The sequence below is a fragment of the Saccoglossus kowalevskii genome, chromosome 7 (genome assembly GCF_978046115.1).
Source record: "Saccoglossus kowalevskii chromosome 7, keSacKowa6.1, whole genome shotgun sequence".
In the NCBI taxonomy this organism is placed as follows: Eukaryota; Metazoa; Hemichordata; class Enteropneusta; family Harrimaniidae; genus Saccoglossus; species Saccoglossus kowalevskii.
In genome coordinates this window covers 28,236,983-28,254,471 of record NC_140647.1, presented here as the reverse complement: position 1 = coordinate 28,254,471, position 17,489 = coordinate 28,236,983, and the positions used below count along the sequence as shown (strand labels likewise).

The window sequence follows — 17,489 nt, the reverse complement described above, 5'->3', positions numbered from 1 at the left end:
TTACAGGAATTGGGCTCTGATAGCATCTAGCGTTTATATGCGATTGGAACTTGAATCATTTGCTTGCAATGAAACTAAGTTGAATTTTTTTGCATTTCATAAAAATTCAACGAATTTATTTATTATTTATATCACAATTGTGAAACGCATGACCGAATTGCGCAACTGTGATCGTTTGCTACTACGCATTGAAGTTGGTTTTCGTTTATATTTGAAACTTCGTTTAGAATATACTTTCGTTACCAATATAATAAAAACAAATGTATTTGAAAAATGACACTGGGTGACATTGTAATGAAATTTTAGCGGTATACTTTTTAATTCAGCAAGAATTATTAGTTATTTTTTATTCTGCAATGATTTCTGAGTCGTCTTGGGTGGCCCAACTGCCGGCGTTGAAAGTCGCGTGGGTGGATTTTTTAATGAAAATAGAAGTACCCAAAAAATATTTGATGATTATTTTTTGAAATTTTGAAACCCAAATAAGCACCCACTAGCCGTGAAATCGCCGAGGGCAATTTTTCGGATGGGTGAATTTACGGCAGAATCCGGTACTAGTATACGCGGGGAGGGAGTCCAGAGCGGGAACAGCCATCATCCCTTTTACGGGGAAAACGTGAAATCTCGACGGATTTGTTTCGTTCTCACATGTAATATTAGGTTTTGGAGGCTTCTGAGTTCAAAAAAGATGACTAAATCAACCAAAAAGCAAGCGTTTAGAGACATACCTATGCAGAAGTTGGTTTGCCAGTATTAATCAATTTTTAACAATTTGGCTACTCTATTGACATTGGCTGTTTATTTCATGGATTTGGCATTTGAGGTGGCTAATAAGCCGTGTCGAAAACGTGCACAAAACAACTATTCTGTGCACGTTTTCGACACGGATTAAAAACCAGTTGTAAGCACAAATTTTCATGATGATAGGACTAGGCCATGTCATGGCCCTGGGAGAAATCACGCCCTCTGTCGACTTCTTCAAATTACGTTGTATTCTCTGCAGTCGATGTCAAAACTGTACATGAACGAACTGAAGAACCCATAAAATAAGTGTTGTTCGTAAGCGGCGATTGACACAAATCATTTACTGCATCTTTACTTGTCTTATCCGAACGAACCTTGTCTCTCAAGGAATGTAGGTCATGACAGAAAATCGCACAATCGTCTAGATTAAAAACAGATTGAGTGTTTGAGGGATCTGTTCCGTTTTCTCTGAACAAATCGGCCCAACCGTACAAACGCATAAGAGGCAATCTCCTGTTAATTGACGAGACAAGCAACAAGTTCGGCTCTGATAAAATGCTGCCGTAACATCCTAATATGTGTTAAACCAATGGAGCTACTTTTTAACTTCATGATTATATGTATCTACCAAGCTTATGGCCGCGTCCCTTTGACCTCCATTGTGAGGATTAATCAATAACTAAACACAAGTTAATGATTAACCCCCCCCCCCCGCAACAAGACATACAACCAACCGAACGCTGTGCTGTATTAATTTATCACAATTCTGTTCTTCTCAGCTAGGTTTTTTTATAATCAACTACATCAAGCAATTGCTAAACCTAATTCAAGACATCATATGACGGTGATACATGGAGGTATTTGAACAAAGTCGTAGTGTAAGAATTATATCGACGTCATTTGATCCCAGAGACTTAGCGTTTGGAACCCGAGAGACAAAATAATGAAACGAACACGTATTCGGTACGTGCTGATTAGCCTCTCAATACCAGCCTTGGTTTATACAGTGTTATTGTTATATGTATTGCACGTTAGGAAATCATCGATCAACTGGAGAGAACCACACAGGTAATGTTGTGAATTCAATACGATATCATCACAAAAGTTTGATACAGTCATGACCGGGTGCATGTCCGGGTACCATGATGGACTCGAAGTCATGTTGAACGATTGTACTGCGGTGGGTCCACTGAAAGAAGGTTGTTCGTAGATCTAGAAACTGTCAATTGCCTCTGTCACCTGATGTTGTACATTCTTTTGATCGACAGGAAGCTGGTAAGAACGAGTCACAGTTTGATCCCGGAAGAAGGGGTGTTACCGGAGTTTTCTGCTAGTGAACGAATCCAACGACCGCCTGTTGATCGTGGTGCAGTGCCACAGAACACACAGAGGTTGGATATCATTACGTGTATATACTACAACTTGTATTTGTCTTTTTTGGCCCTGTTAAGTTTTGCTGGTAACCACTGAATTCAATTGAACTTGAATATATATTAATATCGTTATTTAAGGAGGCACACTGTTTTTTGGTCAAAACATGAACTATTTGGTTCATGTATATCGCAGAGGGCGCTATTGCAGGTCTAATTGTAACAGTCAATATGGGAGAATGCATTCCTGACGAGATTCCGAGGAGAGGGATAACCAACTACATATTTCAGTGTATAGGATTAAAACCCGGCGTACAATAATAAACAAATAATCGCCGGGGTTTTATGCTATTTTGTGTCGACAAGTCACCGCTAGATGTTTTTAGAAAGTCCATGAGGGCAGAGTATATTAAGTAGGACTCGGAGAAATATTGAATTTGAATATTAACTAGGTTATAATTTTAGCGCATTTAAGTGAGTTAATGAGCCCTATAAAGTAATGCTTTGACAAACAGTTGTATAAGTTGAAGGTTACGACATGAATATTCAAATGCTAGACTTGATTTCTAGCCTCTGCCCTAGGTTGTCGTTGCTGTTATACTGCCCTCAATGATAGTAATTATTATTTTAGACAAGTGGCTCTCCCGCCGTGCCCCAGATGCTAGGTCATAAAACCGGCAGTTGTTATTGGTTATAAAAGAGTTTCCTCAAGGCGGCAGTATGTCGGCCCCTGATCTTTAACCTTCTGGTCGTTTTCTGAATATAATTTTAACGTGACCACACAAATACATTTGCTAGACAGCTTTAATTGCTTGTTTACTTCAGACTCTTTCGTCCTACCAAAATAATTCAAGTATGTGTTTAATTATGCAAAAGAACATCGTATAGTACACATGTTGATTTCCATTTTTATAAGCCTTTGTGTCTCAACCCTCTCTCAAGGGTCTATAGACAGATATACATATTTTCATTAGTTTCATTTCTTCACAGGGAAGGACTGAACATCCCGGGGTTTGAGTTTAGTAATGGGATTCCAACTCAAAAAACCAAGCCTGTGGCGACAGGAAGTATATCGGAAGAATCCCGCCGTCCTTCTGTAATAGAAGAAAATATCGTAAAAGTATCGTCAAATCAGTCAAAATGCACGCAGGTAAAACGGATTGTTTTCATCAAGACGCACAAAACAGGCAGCACAACAGTATCGTCGATATTCGACAGGTATGGTTTCCATAACAACCTTTCATTGGCGATGGACAAGAGAAGTGTCCAGGTTGGTGGTCACATGTTCTCCAATCAAAAGTTGTTTAATCGTACTATGGTGGAAAACTCTCCGCTATCGCTAGAGGGCGACCGAAGATACGACATGTTGACGAACCACGTGCGTTATTATAGACCCGAAATGGAGTTGGTCGTCCCGAATGCGAAATATTTCACTGTACTAAGGGACCCAGTTAGGCAGTTCGAATCTTCGTTCGGGTATTTTGGATGGGAAGAAAAAATGGAAGGCTCATCGGACCCCCTAGGAACGTTCACCGAGAACCTGTCAAAACATTTCGAACAAGCCGATCTCCCATACTGGTGGCAAATGAAGAACGGTCAAATTTACGACCTCGGTCTTGATCACAGTTACCATGACAACGTGACGGCGGTTACCCAAAAAATAACCGAAATAGAAAGAGAGTTGGACTTCGTTTTGATCACGGAGTACTTTGACGAGTCGTTAGTGATATTGAAACAAATTCTATGCTGGGAGCTACATTATATGCTCTATATACCGAATGGCATACGAAGTCAAAAATACGTCTACAAAATCAAGGACAAATCAAGAGCAAATATAATTAAGTGGAACAAAGCAGACATGATGCTGTACAGGCATTTTAATAGGACGTTGTGGCAAAGGATAGAAAGTTACGGTTCAAACTTTGAATATGACTTGAATGAGTTCCGTAGACAGCGACAGATTGTAACAAACCAGTGCCTGGACGGCACCATGTCGCCTGTACGCGGCACACCGAGATGGAGCCGAGTTAATTTGAAACGTGGTGCACCGAGTATATGCTACGAATTGTGGAAAGGCGATGCCACTTATACCAAAATATTGCGTGAACGGCAAAACAAAGGTGGAATCAAAACGGACATAAATGGGCGACAAATTAAATACTAAGGGGTTATTGCCTTATTTATGGCCGTACACGTGTATTAAAGTGGGGGAGTCATCACCTGCGCATGCGTCAGATGGCCATAGCGTGTCATTGTTTACAAACAAGCGTCTACCCATGAGTCTTTGCGTTTTTAGCGTGTGCTGTTATCGTCACTTGGGACACAATTCTCGCGCGTGCGCAGGTGACGACTCTCTCGCTTTAAGTTAAATACAATTGATGTTAAACTTGTGATTTTTATTCGAGAACTTGTCTGGTCTATTTTTATACGTCACTGGAGTATACCAACTCATCGAACTGTATGGAATATTGGTTGACCAATATATTAAACCTCAAAACATACCAGCAATGTTTGGAATACAATTCTTACTGCTCTCGCTCGACTGAGAATACGAAATCCATGCTTTTATCCCAATGGGAAATTACCTGGTTGATGTCGTATACATGTATATATATTGCAGTATGGGTAATATAAATTTGTTATATACTCGAAATGACGCAATCTTATTATCAAAACCAGCAGTGTGTAATAGACGACGCGGTTAGTGTAAAGAATACGTACTACAGCTGTAATGACTGTACATCTTACGAAGGTGACATAGTGGAGACGTGCACATCGTAATTATTTGCAAACTAGTTATTTTATTCATTTCTCCTCAGACGAAGATCAAGACAGGCGTGGTTAATCAATGAATTAATGTTGACGGAAGTTGATTTAGTTTTATTTGAAACTGTCATGGTTTATTTATGTTTCCGGAGTTGGATCGTATCTAATGGATCAGACGATGCGGTTTTCACTACATTTTACTAAGAATTTATTGATCTAAAAACCTCGTAGTTAAAGTTCCAAAAATAGAGTGATTTTGTAATCCAGACTTATTGCAATTAACAGGTATCCAAGCTAGATATTCGATTGAATGTTCACACTTTTAACTGCGACACCGTTGTGCAACACATGGGCGTTATGGCGTATTTTTGTTACACCCGACCGGTAAGTGTCCTTTCAACGACAAAGTGTAATCTGTAGACGGCAACTGACAATTAAAATCGCCAATATACTTTGTAAACAATGTGTAAACAATGCATTTTATTTATTATACTGTGTACTTCATATGAGATCTATATCTAACATGACGTGCCTGGAAATGAAAGGATTTAAACGAGAGAGTAATATTGATAATAAGCGTACTAGGTATAAACAAAAACTGCACTACAATCAGGAACAATGAAATCCATGTCGGCGAAAAAAAATCGTATTAGCCAGCTGATCATGCCGAAAAGTCCATTTATATGGAGATACGGTTATGTTTTCCAAGAATATGAATCCAAACTTGAGATATTGTTATACCATAAAATGCCATCACTCTTCAGTATACAAGCGTCGATTTGACAATTGATCCAAAAAGAGTATAAATTAATATAAGACATAGTTCGTCATCAGTGATTATCGAGGTGCTTCACATAATCCTGGTCCTCGTCATACATGATAAATCTTATAATGCATTGGATTAACCCCAGTAGCATTTTCTATCATTTGCGAAGTCCATTTCCTGGAGATTTCCAATAATCAAGTATCGCTATAACGCGCCATATAACGCATCATTACACTCGCAGATGTAATTGACTGGATATGAGTACGAGTATAGAGTAGGTAATTTCCTGGAATTAATTCTTCACATCTTTATTTGTATCCACAGTAGACAGTCGGGAGACTGGAGATATGACACATGATAAACCATAGACCCTCAACAAAGTTGAGGGTCTATGGATAAACATTATGGAATAACAAACAAGTATATACTTGTCCCATATGTTGCGCCATCTAGAGGCGAAGCGCTAATGCGACATCAACCGACTCACAACGTCAATATTGTTTGTTTTGTCGTCGCGCGTTATATCAGACACCGAGTTTGGGGGAGGAGGGAGAAGAATTACAATTCAATGTATAGAACGAACAAATTCAATCACAGTGTTCGTTTCAAACTGCGTTGCTCGCAAACCATTTTGACAGAAGCTCGACCTCTCATAATAAAATATTTAAACGAGTTTGTGTGTTTAGTATTGTAACGTACACTTGTGGCCAACATACAGAATGGTTGAAATACCTAACGTCATCTCGCTGTACCTAAATAATAGAGATACAAACAAACTCACCAATAACTCAATACAGTATGAGTTCGAACAGAGTTGGTGGCCAATGGGTTAGGGGACACTTTCAACATATCAAACCCGGGAATCGGAATACGTTGAGAAAAAAATGCGTGGTTTCCAATCTCCACATGAATAAATGTACCGTTTAAAAGTGTGTGGACTCCAATTCCCACATAAATACAATTGTAAGATTTTCAATCTTCATATAATACAAGTGTGTAGTTTGCAACCTCCATATGAATACAAGTGTGTGGTTTACAATCTCCATAGGAATACACGTGTACAGTTTACAATCACTATATGAATACAACTGCGTAGTTTACAATCTTCATATGAATACACTTGTATGGTTTGAAATCTTCATAGGAATACAAGTGTGTGACTTACAATCTCCATAGGAATACAAGTGTGGCAGTTTACAATCTCCATAGGAATACAAGTGTGTGATTTACAATCCTATAGGAATACACGTGTGTGGTTTACAATCTCCATAGGAATACAAGTGTGTGGTTTGCAATCTCCATATGAATACACGTCTGTGGCTTACAATCTCTATATGAATACATGAGTGTAGTTTTCAATCTCCATATGAATACACGTGTGTAGTTTGCAATCTCCATATGAATACATGTGTGTGGTTTGCAATCTACATAGGAATACAAGTGTGTGTTTTACAATCTTTATAAGAATACAAGTGTGTTGTTTACAATCATTCTATATGAATACAAGTGTGCAGTTTACAATCTCCATATGAATACACGTGTGTGGATTACAATCTCCATAGGAATACAAGTGTGCAGTTTACAATATCCATATGAATACATGTGTGTGGTTTGCAATCTACATATGAATACATGTGTGTGGTTTGCAATCTACATAGGAATACACGTGTGTGGTTAACAATCTACATAGGAATACAAGTATGCAGTTTTCAATCTCCATATGAATACACATGTGTGGTTTACAATATCCATAAGAATACAAGTGTGCAGTTTACAATCTCCATAGAAATATAAGTGTGCAGTTTACAATCTCTATATGAATACATGTGTGCGGTTTGCACTCTTCATATGAATACAAGTGTGTAATTTGAAATCTCCATATGAATACACGCGCGTGGTTTACAATCTCTATAAGAATACAAGTGTGCAGTTTACAATCTACATATGAATACAAGTGTGTGGTTTACAATCTACATAGGAATACAAGTGTGTAGTTTATAATCTCCATATGAATGCACGTTTGTGGTTTGCAATCTCCATATGAATAAACGTGTGTGGTTTACAATCTCCATATGAATACACGAGTGTATTTTACAGTCCTCATATGAATACATGAGTGTGGTTTGCAATGTCCATATGAATACAAATGTGTCGTCTACAATCTACATAGGAATACAAGTGTGTGGTATGCAATATCCATATAAATACACGTGTGTAGTTTTCAATTTACATATGAATACGCGTGTGTGGTTTTCAATCTACATAGGAATACAAGTGTGTGGTTTGCAATCTCCATATGAATACACGTGTGTGATTTACAATGTCCATATGAATACATGAGTGTAGTTTACAATCTCCACGTGAATACACGTGTATGGTTTTCAATCTACATATAAATACATGTGTGTGGTTTTTAATCTACATATGAATACAAGTGTGTGGTTTGCAATCTCCATATTACAATACAATACAATACAATTTTATTTCACCAGATAAATTACATTACAAACTACAAAACGAAGATAGAGATATACATAACTATCTGGCGAGGACAAGAGAGGTAGTTCTAGTAGAACTAATCTAGTCTCTAGCCCTTGCATATTCACTGATAGCAGAAAAAAACTGATAAGGACAGTGAAATCATAAATCATATTAATATATTGTTTAAGAGTACATAATACATAAGGAGAAAAATTATATGAAATATGGTGGTAATAGTGAAATGACAATACTGTAAATTGAATGATAGAGAAATAACAATAAAATTGATGTTCAATTATTTAAAAGAAATTGTTTTAGGGTAAGCTTGAAGCGATTTCTTGATGTTAATGTTTTAATGGAAATTGGAAGATCATTCCAGTGTTTTACTAATGAATATGTTAAACTGTTTTTAGTTGAGCTTAGTTTTACTTTTGGAATTTCAAGTTTGTCAGAAATAACTGAACGTGTCAAATAAGAGTGAGAGATTGAAGAGGCATAATGACCCAGAGAACGAGCATAACGATCGCCCTTCAGGTCATAAATAAACATGCACGTTTGGAACTTGCATAATTTATGCACATCAAGAATGCCCAATCTTTTAAAGAGTTGTGAGCTACTTGCACGGGGATTTGAAAAAGTGGCTAAGCGAATAAATTTTTTCTGTAATTTTAAAATTGGATCTATAACGGTACTAAAAGTGTTGCCCCATATTTCAATACAATAGCTTATGTGTGGAAGAATGAGTGAATTATATAGTAATATTATAAGTGATTTGGGTAGGTAGTGACGCAGATATGAAATGAGTCCAAGCATTTTACTAATTTTTTTAACAATATTATTAATGTGAGGTCTCCAAGTAAGTGATCTGTCGAGAGTGACACCAAGATATAGCACAGAGGAAGCAAGTTCAATAGGAGAGTTATCAATATTTAATAAACTTTGCATATTTGTCTTCTTTTGAGCTGTTTTGAAAACCATAAAATTTGTTTTATCAATATTTATGGTTAATTTATTTGCCTTGCACCATGTGCAAACCTTATTCAATTCTGAATTAAGTAGGCCAATATCAATAGAATCATTTTTAACGGAGTGAAACAGATTTGTGTCGTCAGCAAAAAGCCTAAACTGGAAAGTGTTGGATGATTTTACAATATCATTTATATAAATTAAAAACAAAAGTGGTCCAAGAATGAACCCTTGTGGGACCCCACAAGAAATTACTTTATAATCAGAATTACAATTATTTAAATTAACATATTGCTGGCGGTCTTCTAAATAAGATTCAAACCAACTCAAAGCAGACCCTCTTATACCATAATAATGTAATTTAGACAATAATATGGTATGGTTAATGGTGTCAAAAGCCTTTCTGAGGTCTAGAAAAATACCAAATGTGATAAAACCGTCATCTATTTGTTTTGAAATCTCAGCAGTAAGGTCAGCTAAAGCTAATTTGGTGCTGTGATGCTTACGGAATCCATATTGGTTTTCATCAAGAATTTGGAATTTTTCTAGAAAAGCACACATCTGTTTATTTACTAAAGATTCAAACAATTTGCTAATAATGGGTAACACTGATATCGGCCTATAATTACCAACTTCAAATGCACAACCTTTTTTAAATAATGGAGAAACCCGGGCTATTTTTAATTTATCAGGGAATATACAGTTAAAAATATGAGCCAGTGGTTCAGCAATTTGTTCAGCAGCCAACTTGATAAGTTTAGGGAACATATTGTCTTAGCCAACTGCTTTATTAGGATCTAATTTATCGATCTCTTTTAAAATATCATGAGCACAAACTGGGCTGAAAAATAATGAATGTGATTGTCTACTATCAAGGTAATCATTGAAGTTGGCATTACAATTGATTTTAGATGCATAATTTGGACCAACATTAACAAAATACGAATTAAACTTCTCAGCAATATCCCTACCCTCTGTCACAAATTCATCTGGGTTAGTACTCACTCTAAGTTTATGTGGAAAACGATCATTACATGACTGATTATTCCGCAGTTCGTTTATAACCTGCCATGTTTTATTGCTATTTCCAATAACATTTATAATATTAATACACGTGTGTGGTTTACAATCTCCATATGAATACATGAGTGTAGTTTACAATCTCCATATGAATACACGTGTGTTGTTTACAATCTACATAGGAATACAAGCGTGTGGTTTGCAATTTCCATATGAATACATGAGTGTAGTTTACAATCTGCATATGAATACACGTGTGTGGTTCGCAATCTACATAGAAATACACGTTTGTGGTTTGCAATCTACATAGGAATACACGTGTGTGTTTTGCAATCTCCATATGAAAAGAAATGTGTTGTTTACACATTTCATTTGAATAAAGGTGTATGGTTTACAATATCCATATAAATACACGTGTGTGCTTTTCAATCTACATAGAAATACACGTGCGTGGTTTGCAAACTACATAGAAATACACGTGTGTGGTTTGCAATCTACATAGAAATACACGTTTGTGGTTTGCAATCTACATAGGAATACACGTGTGTGGTTTGCAATCTCCATATGAAAAGAAATGTGTTGTTTACACATTTCATTTGAATAGAAGTGTATAGTTTACAATATCCATATAAATACACGTGTGTGGTTTTCAATCTACATAGAAATACACGTGTGTGGTTTGCAATCTACATAGAAATACACGTGTGTGGTTTGCAATCTACATATGAATACAAATGTGTTGTTTGCACATTTCATTTGAATAAAGTTGTATGGTTTACAATATCCATATAAATACACGTGTGTGGTTGGTAATCTACATAGAAATACACGTTTGTGGTTCGCAATCTACATAGAAATACACGTGTGTGGTTTGTAATCTACATAGAAATACACGTGTGTGGTTTGCAATCTCCATATGAATACAATTGTGTTGTTTACACATTTCATTTGAATAAAGGTGTATGGTTTACAATATCCATATAAATACACGTGTGTGGTTCGCAATCTACATAGAAATACACGTTTGTGGTTCGCAATCTACATAGAAATACACGTGTGTGGTTTGCAATCTACATAGAAATACACGTGTGTGGTTTGCAATCTACATATGAATACAAATGTGTTGTTTGCACATTTCATTTGAATAAAGTTGTATGGTTTACAATATCCATATAAATACACGTGTGTGGTTGGTAATCTACATAGAAATACACGTTTGTGGTTCGCAATCTACATAGAAATACACGTGTGTGGTTTGTAATCTACATAGAAATACACGTGTGTGGTTTGCAATCTCCATATGAATACTATTGTGTTGTTTACACATTTCATTTGAATAAAGGTGTATGGTTTACAATATCCATATAAATACACGTGTGTGGTTCGCAATCTACATAGAAATACACGTTTGTGGTTTGCAATCTACATAGAAATACACGTGTGTGGTTTGCAATCTCCATATGAAAATAAATGTGTTGTTTACACATTTCATTTGAATAGAAGTGTATGGTTTACAATATTCATATAAATACACGTGTGTGGTTTGCAATATACATAGAAATACACGTGTGTGGTTTGCAATCTACATAGAAATACACGTGTGTGGTTTGCAATCTACATATGAATACAAATGTGTTGTTTACACATTTCATTTGAATAGAAGTGTGTGGTTTACAATATCCATATAAATACACATGTGTGGTTTGCAATCTACATAGAAATACACGTGTGTGGTTTGCAATCTACATATGAATACAAATGTGTTGTTTACACATTTCATTTGAATAGAAGTGTGTGGTTTACAATATCCATATGAATACATGTATGTATCCATATAGCAAAAGTTTCCTTGAGATAGCTTCCATGATTTCGCTCAATTTCAAATACTGATTTTTTTTGGGGGTGGTCAACCAAATATGTTTCTCCATTACATCATATTGCCAACAATTACATTACTGTATAACCAAAACTGGAAAAGTGCATTGCCAATGTTTGCTAAAGTGTGGTTTTGTTATGGATGGTTAAATCATTATATCTGTATGCCACTGGCTACAAATATTGTTTGTTGCAAATGATGCGTGATGGCGTGACGTCATCCGTACAACTGGCGATCCGCACGTACTTTACTTTAATATCGTGTCTATAAATACAGAATACGAATAACTGTCACTGCCCTTCGTAGTCACAAACAACAATATTTTTCAAATGTTTTTAATATCTAAAAATAGTCAAATATGGTATTCCTCCAATTCCAATTATGTATTGTGAAAAAATACTTGTATTTACGATTAGCATCATTCCATATTATTTGAAGTTTGTATTTTTATATGAATACAGTTGTGTAGTTTACATCATACATATGAATACAAGTGGTGTACATTTTCCATATGGATGATAGTTTCCAAAATATAAAGCCGCAAAAACGCACGTTTACCCTGTTGTATGGATTCTAATTACCATGTGACCAACTACACAACATAGCGGTTATATGTTCAGGGGCGATTTACAATGTACTGTCATGAATTTGTTTACGCGTATCTGTTGACCGACTTAATTAACTGATTATTAGCGAATTGCTGTGTTATGTCTGTCATCGTGTAGGCCTATTTGAAGTTTTGGACGGAACTTGGCTCAGTGGTTTGGAACTAATTACAAGATACCGTCGCTATTCTGACAGTTTACATCCATAGTTATTAATGTAGTGAACGATTAATCAAAAGAGATGACGTATTCAGTACTTAGTGTGATTGGCTTTATGATTGAAGTTTACGCCTTAGAGTCTTTTTACTGCTTTGTAATTGGTTAGAGTTGTGAAAATGAATAAAGAGAGTTTGAGTTGGTCTTGAAGAATACTCCACGATAGACGCAGTAGAAGAGAGAGAGAGCAGTCCTGGAGAGTCGAGTCCAGTCCAGGGGCGAGCCTTGAGGCAGTCCAGTCTTGGGCGAGTCTTGGTTCAGCCTTGTGAGAGTCTTGGGGACTTTTCCCCAGGGCGCTGTGTCTTATAGAGTGCTCGATTGACCGACTAAGACGAGAGCTGAAACGTATTTCGTTGTGTGTGTCTTATTTGACTGTAAAGTTAAAGTGACTTTCCCGATCCCGTACCTCAAGGGGACGAGATAGAGAGACGAGACGAGTTTCCCCCCTGACAAGTGTGGAGACCCCGAGAGTAGAAAGATTATTACCCCCGTGATAGTACAAGGGACACGTTCAAATAAATTATATGAACATTTATTATGCACGAAAAGACACCCCTATAGGTATATAGGTACAAGGTATACGTAACTATGCTAACTGTTAATATGAGTATAAATAACAAATATTAAGACATTAAATTATAATGAATTCTCACACAACACAACAATTGTCTTCAGTCCTTTCACGTAGCGCAGACTGGTGGTGACGCAGTTGCGTTCCGATATCGTATATACCATCCAATCAGTGTTTTCACCAATGTATATACGATGTACATGTATGTAAAATGGATCTGCAACACATGGAAGTTGGTGACACTGACATACTATCAACAGCAACAGTTAAACAAACAGCAAATCATCATAGTTTCGTCTTCACTAAACCTTTCTAACTACGTAACGACGCACTTCTGGCCAAACCCCCCCCCCCCAACCTTCTTGTCATCCCTTTAAAGCCATACAACGCCATTCGTAATATCTGTTCCAAAAACACAACTTTTTGTAAAGTCGTCCTATGGAAAATGTGCCATTCATAATCTTGCGATTTTACCATTTGACATTTCACGGGAAAAAGTGTGATTGGTTATCTGTATTTAATAATAAACTGAAAACCACAATGACTATCATTAACAACTGGCAATTATTTTATTTATTTATTTATTTATTTATTTATTTATTTATTTATTTATTTATTTATTTATTTATTTATTTATTTATTTATTTATTTATTTATTTATTTATTTATTTATTTATTTATTTATTTATAATTTGGCGGAATGAGAAAATATAATTTTTAATGCTAAAGATAATGAAAGTCATAAAAATTAAGCCGGCTAACTTAGTTATTGGTAGTATTGAAAATGTTGACCCATCTAACCTGTTCAGTTATGTTTGCTGAAATTCCACTCATAAATTTACGGCTAGGTTATTCTAGTATTTTTTATGTCCGATTAGCCACATATTACGCAATTTGCCACAAAACCGTATTTTATATGTGTGACCATCTTCCTATTACCAGACCCGTTTATGTGTTAACTCAACAAAATACACAAAACATTGGATCAGAAAAGACAACTTGAATATCATCATCCACCATATGACATCATGTATCAGATGACATCATACAACAGATGACATCATTTACCAGATGAAATCATCGAACAGGTGACATGATCGAACAAGTGACATGATTGAATTGATATTTCGACTTTTTATATTTTTTTTTTCACTTTCTCGAGAATCGGGTTTATGGGGGAATTTTAGAAATACTGCCATGCACACAAAACAGCTGCTTTCTGTGTTACTGTCTGCGTTTTATTGATTGTATACATTGTGTTGTCATCCAGATTATTACCTTTCGAGTACAAATGAACGTCTATTCGCGATACAGTGACAGGTTCTCACTCGGCTACTATTGAGCATGTCCGTTTGTTCTTCCATTTTGCGAAATGGCAGAAAGACCAGGAAATTAAAAGTAATCAAGTGAATTTTGATTAAATGTTATCAGAATCCGAAATAAAAAATCTCGTAATTGTATAACCTATATAAATTAGTACACAGTATGCATATATGTATGAATATAGAGCGAACATAGATACCCAAATAAATAATAAATTACGAGCTCCATCTCAATTTACTTCAGATTTAACGCTCAATGTAGTCCCTCTACTAGTGTTGATAGCATTAGGAACGACTCAAAGTGAATTTACAATTACCAAGCAAAATACCAAGTGGTGTGACATTTATTTAATCTAGTAGTTTACTATGCCATCAAGTTCGATATAACAGTGTATTAGGAATGGATTTAGATCTGTGACACAATAATAAAGGACTCCTATGTCTAGTCCGTATTGTCGATATGTAAAGTATTCATTAATCGCTGCCAATGTTTCTATGTAGACAAAAACACTAGATCGATCCATAGAAATTATATCTAAATACGCTATATGAAAATTGGAAAACAATCCATATCTAAAACAAGCACACCATAATTTAAAAAGAATAACATTTGGATAATCTGACACATGTTAGACATCGAATTGTGTAGGGGGGGGGCATTTTTTTTATCATATTACGTCTCGACGACCATCGGACTAAGATGTATTAATATGTTTACTCACAGCAATCCGTCGTAATAGATGACATTTCTCAAGGGAACACTTTTATACATGGCGAAACGAGGTGGCACGGGCTGTATTGAAATTTATTGACCAATCTGTGGCTACAAGGTGGACAGATTAAACGCAATCTTGTCGGCACTTTTGTGGAACATTAAACAATTCACAACAAGTTTATACGAGCATGTTTACGATAGCCAGGACTGTAAAATATATCGTGGTGCTAGTAAATTAACGGCTGTACAAGTTGACAGTGACATATGGTTGCATTGAAATGCATGGTGGGTTCCCTTGTCCCAGACAGAAATAATGTACAAGGTCATTTTACAAAGGTTAATATTCTCTAATATATTATTCTACAATAATATTCTATTATATAATAATAGGTTAATATTTACAACGGAATATTCTTCTTAAACAAATATTTTTTGGAAATTTGGAAATACCATTGCGTTTACAGCTGAAAACAGACCATTTAATATCCGAAAATGCTAGTAAGGGAAATCCAAACTCGTCTGAATCTCGCGTTCAAAAATATACACAAAATATATACGAGCGTAATCACCGTAGAGAAATTGACATGGTCTGATATATTTGGTCAGAAAGGGTGTGTTTATTTCAGGTTAATAAAACAGGAATAGCCTTGCAACTTTAAATAATAGTAAGGGAACGAGAGTTTTTTTTTCCTCAAAATCTGTAAGGTTCTTTAACATGAAATTAGTTTGTAATTTTAACTCAAGTGGAAGCTCACATTTTGAAACCCTTATAACTAGTCTTGAGAACCAAATTCAATTGACGCTGTTTTTCAATGAACAGCTGGTTTATGTTTATATACATTGTTATATGCCTGTGTATTCGTTATCTCACTGAGTGTAAGGGGTTTGACTAATAGTATGTTTACATTGACGTGCATGTGGAATTAAAATTTTAGTGATAACTTGACAAATATATATTAAACCACCCAAGTCTGTAAAAATTCAGACAATATTGCAAGGTATAATTGTATTTCCCCATAAATATACAAATAAAATGCATTACCAAAATCAGAGAGTCAATATACACCATCTCATCTCAAGCACTTGTTTCTCGTATGTACATAAAAGGTCTATACGTAATGCCCTTGTATTAGCCTGCAGCTTGGAATCAGATAATAACTGTTTTACATCTATATTTGTGAGTTTGTTATCATTACCCATTCATATCCCGTGGTGCATATTATTAATGCGGCGTGGTAATTCACGACCACGCTAATTACCCATTCCCTAATTTAATATTCATATAGGTTTGAGGAGGTTGTTACCTAAGATTGCCGCATTTCTATTTGCAATACATGTTTACTTAAATTAATATTTTATATTCTTATTTTTCCCAAATCTTCATGATATATGTCAAATGAGACACCAACTAGACGTGCAATGAACACTACAGTAAACACAAATGTCTATTAAGATTTTGGCGTAGTCATAGTGTTGACCAAGCCGCGCTGGCAGTGCATGCCGGGAGGGGGAAACAAATAAACGGGTTGTCGGCAAATTCGCACCAAATCGGAAATCATATAAATATATAAAACATATAAATAGCTTGACATTATAGGTGTACTAATTATTCACACCCGGACAAGAAAAATATTATAGTCTGCTCAAAACCATCTTTTTAAAAACTTTATTGGGCAACGAAATTTGTCGTCTTGTAACGCCTCAGTCAAACATTGGAACTGGAAATGCACCATCGAATTTGCATATATCAAAGTCTACAGATCATGCATAGGTTATTACAGTAGCATGCGTAGCTTTGAAAGAATGTCTGAATCACTTCTAACCCTGTTAACGTTGTTACCTTAAAAATAATTCCAAGTCATGATTTATATGAAGTTATCTCTACAAGATTAAGTATAAATAATGAAAGTATCAATTCAAAACGTTTATCTCGTGATATGTTTTATTGACATATAATTGTATGTATAAATAGACCATTTCAGTATATAGAAAGTACTTTCACCTACACTATAAATATTTATGTAATTCAAAACATATCAATAACATTTTATACAAAGGCACAACTGTTTTT

The 17,489-nt window shown here is 35.6% G+C and overlaps 1 protein-coding gene across 1 annotated transcript; it reads left to right on the top strand.

Moving 5' to 3' along the window:
* Positions 1-3,363: 3,363 nt before the first annotated feature.
* Positions 3,364-4,278, top strand: LOC100373030 (galactosylceramide sulfotransferase-like). Its single transcript, XM_002736393.3, has one exon. The coding sequence runs from the start codon at positions 3,364-3,366 to the stop codon at positions 4,276-4,278; it is 915 nt and encodes a 304-aa protein (XP_002736439.3).
* The last annotated feature ends 13,211 nt before the right edge of the window (positions 4,279-17,489 follow it).

What these genes read in the sequence shown, in the direction of transcription:
- LOC100373030 (XM_002736393.3), top strand. Translation starts at nt 3,364, where the DNA reads ATGGACAAGAGAAGTGTCCAGGTTGGTGGTCACATGTTCTCCAATCAA.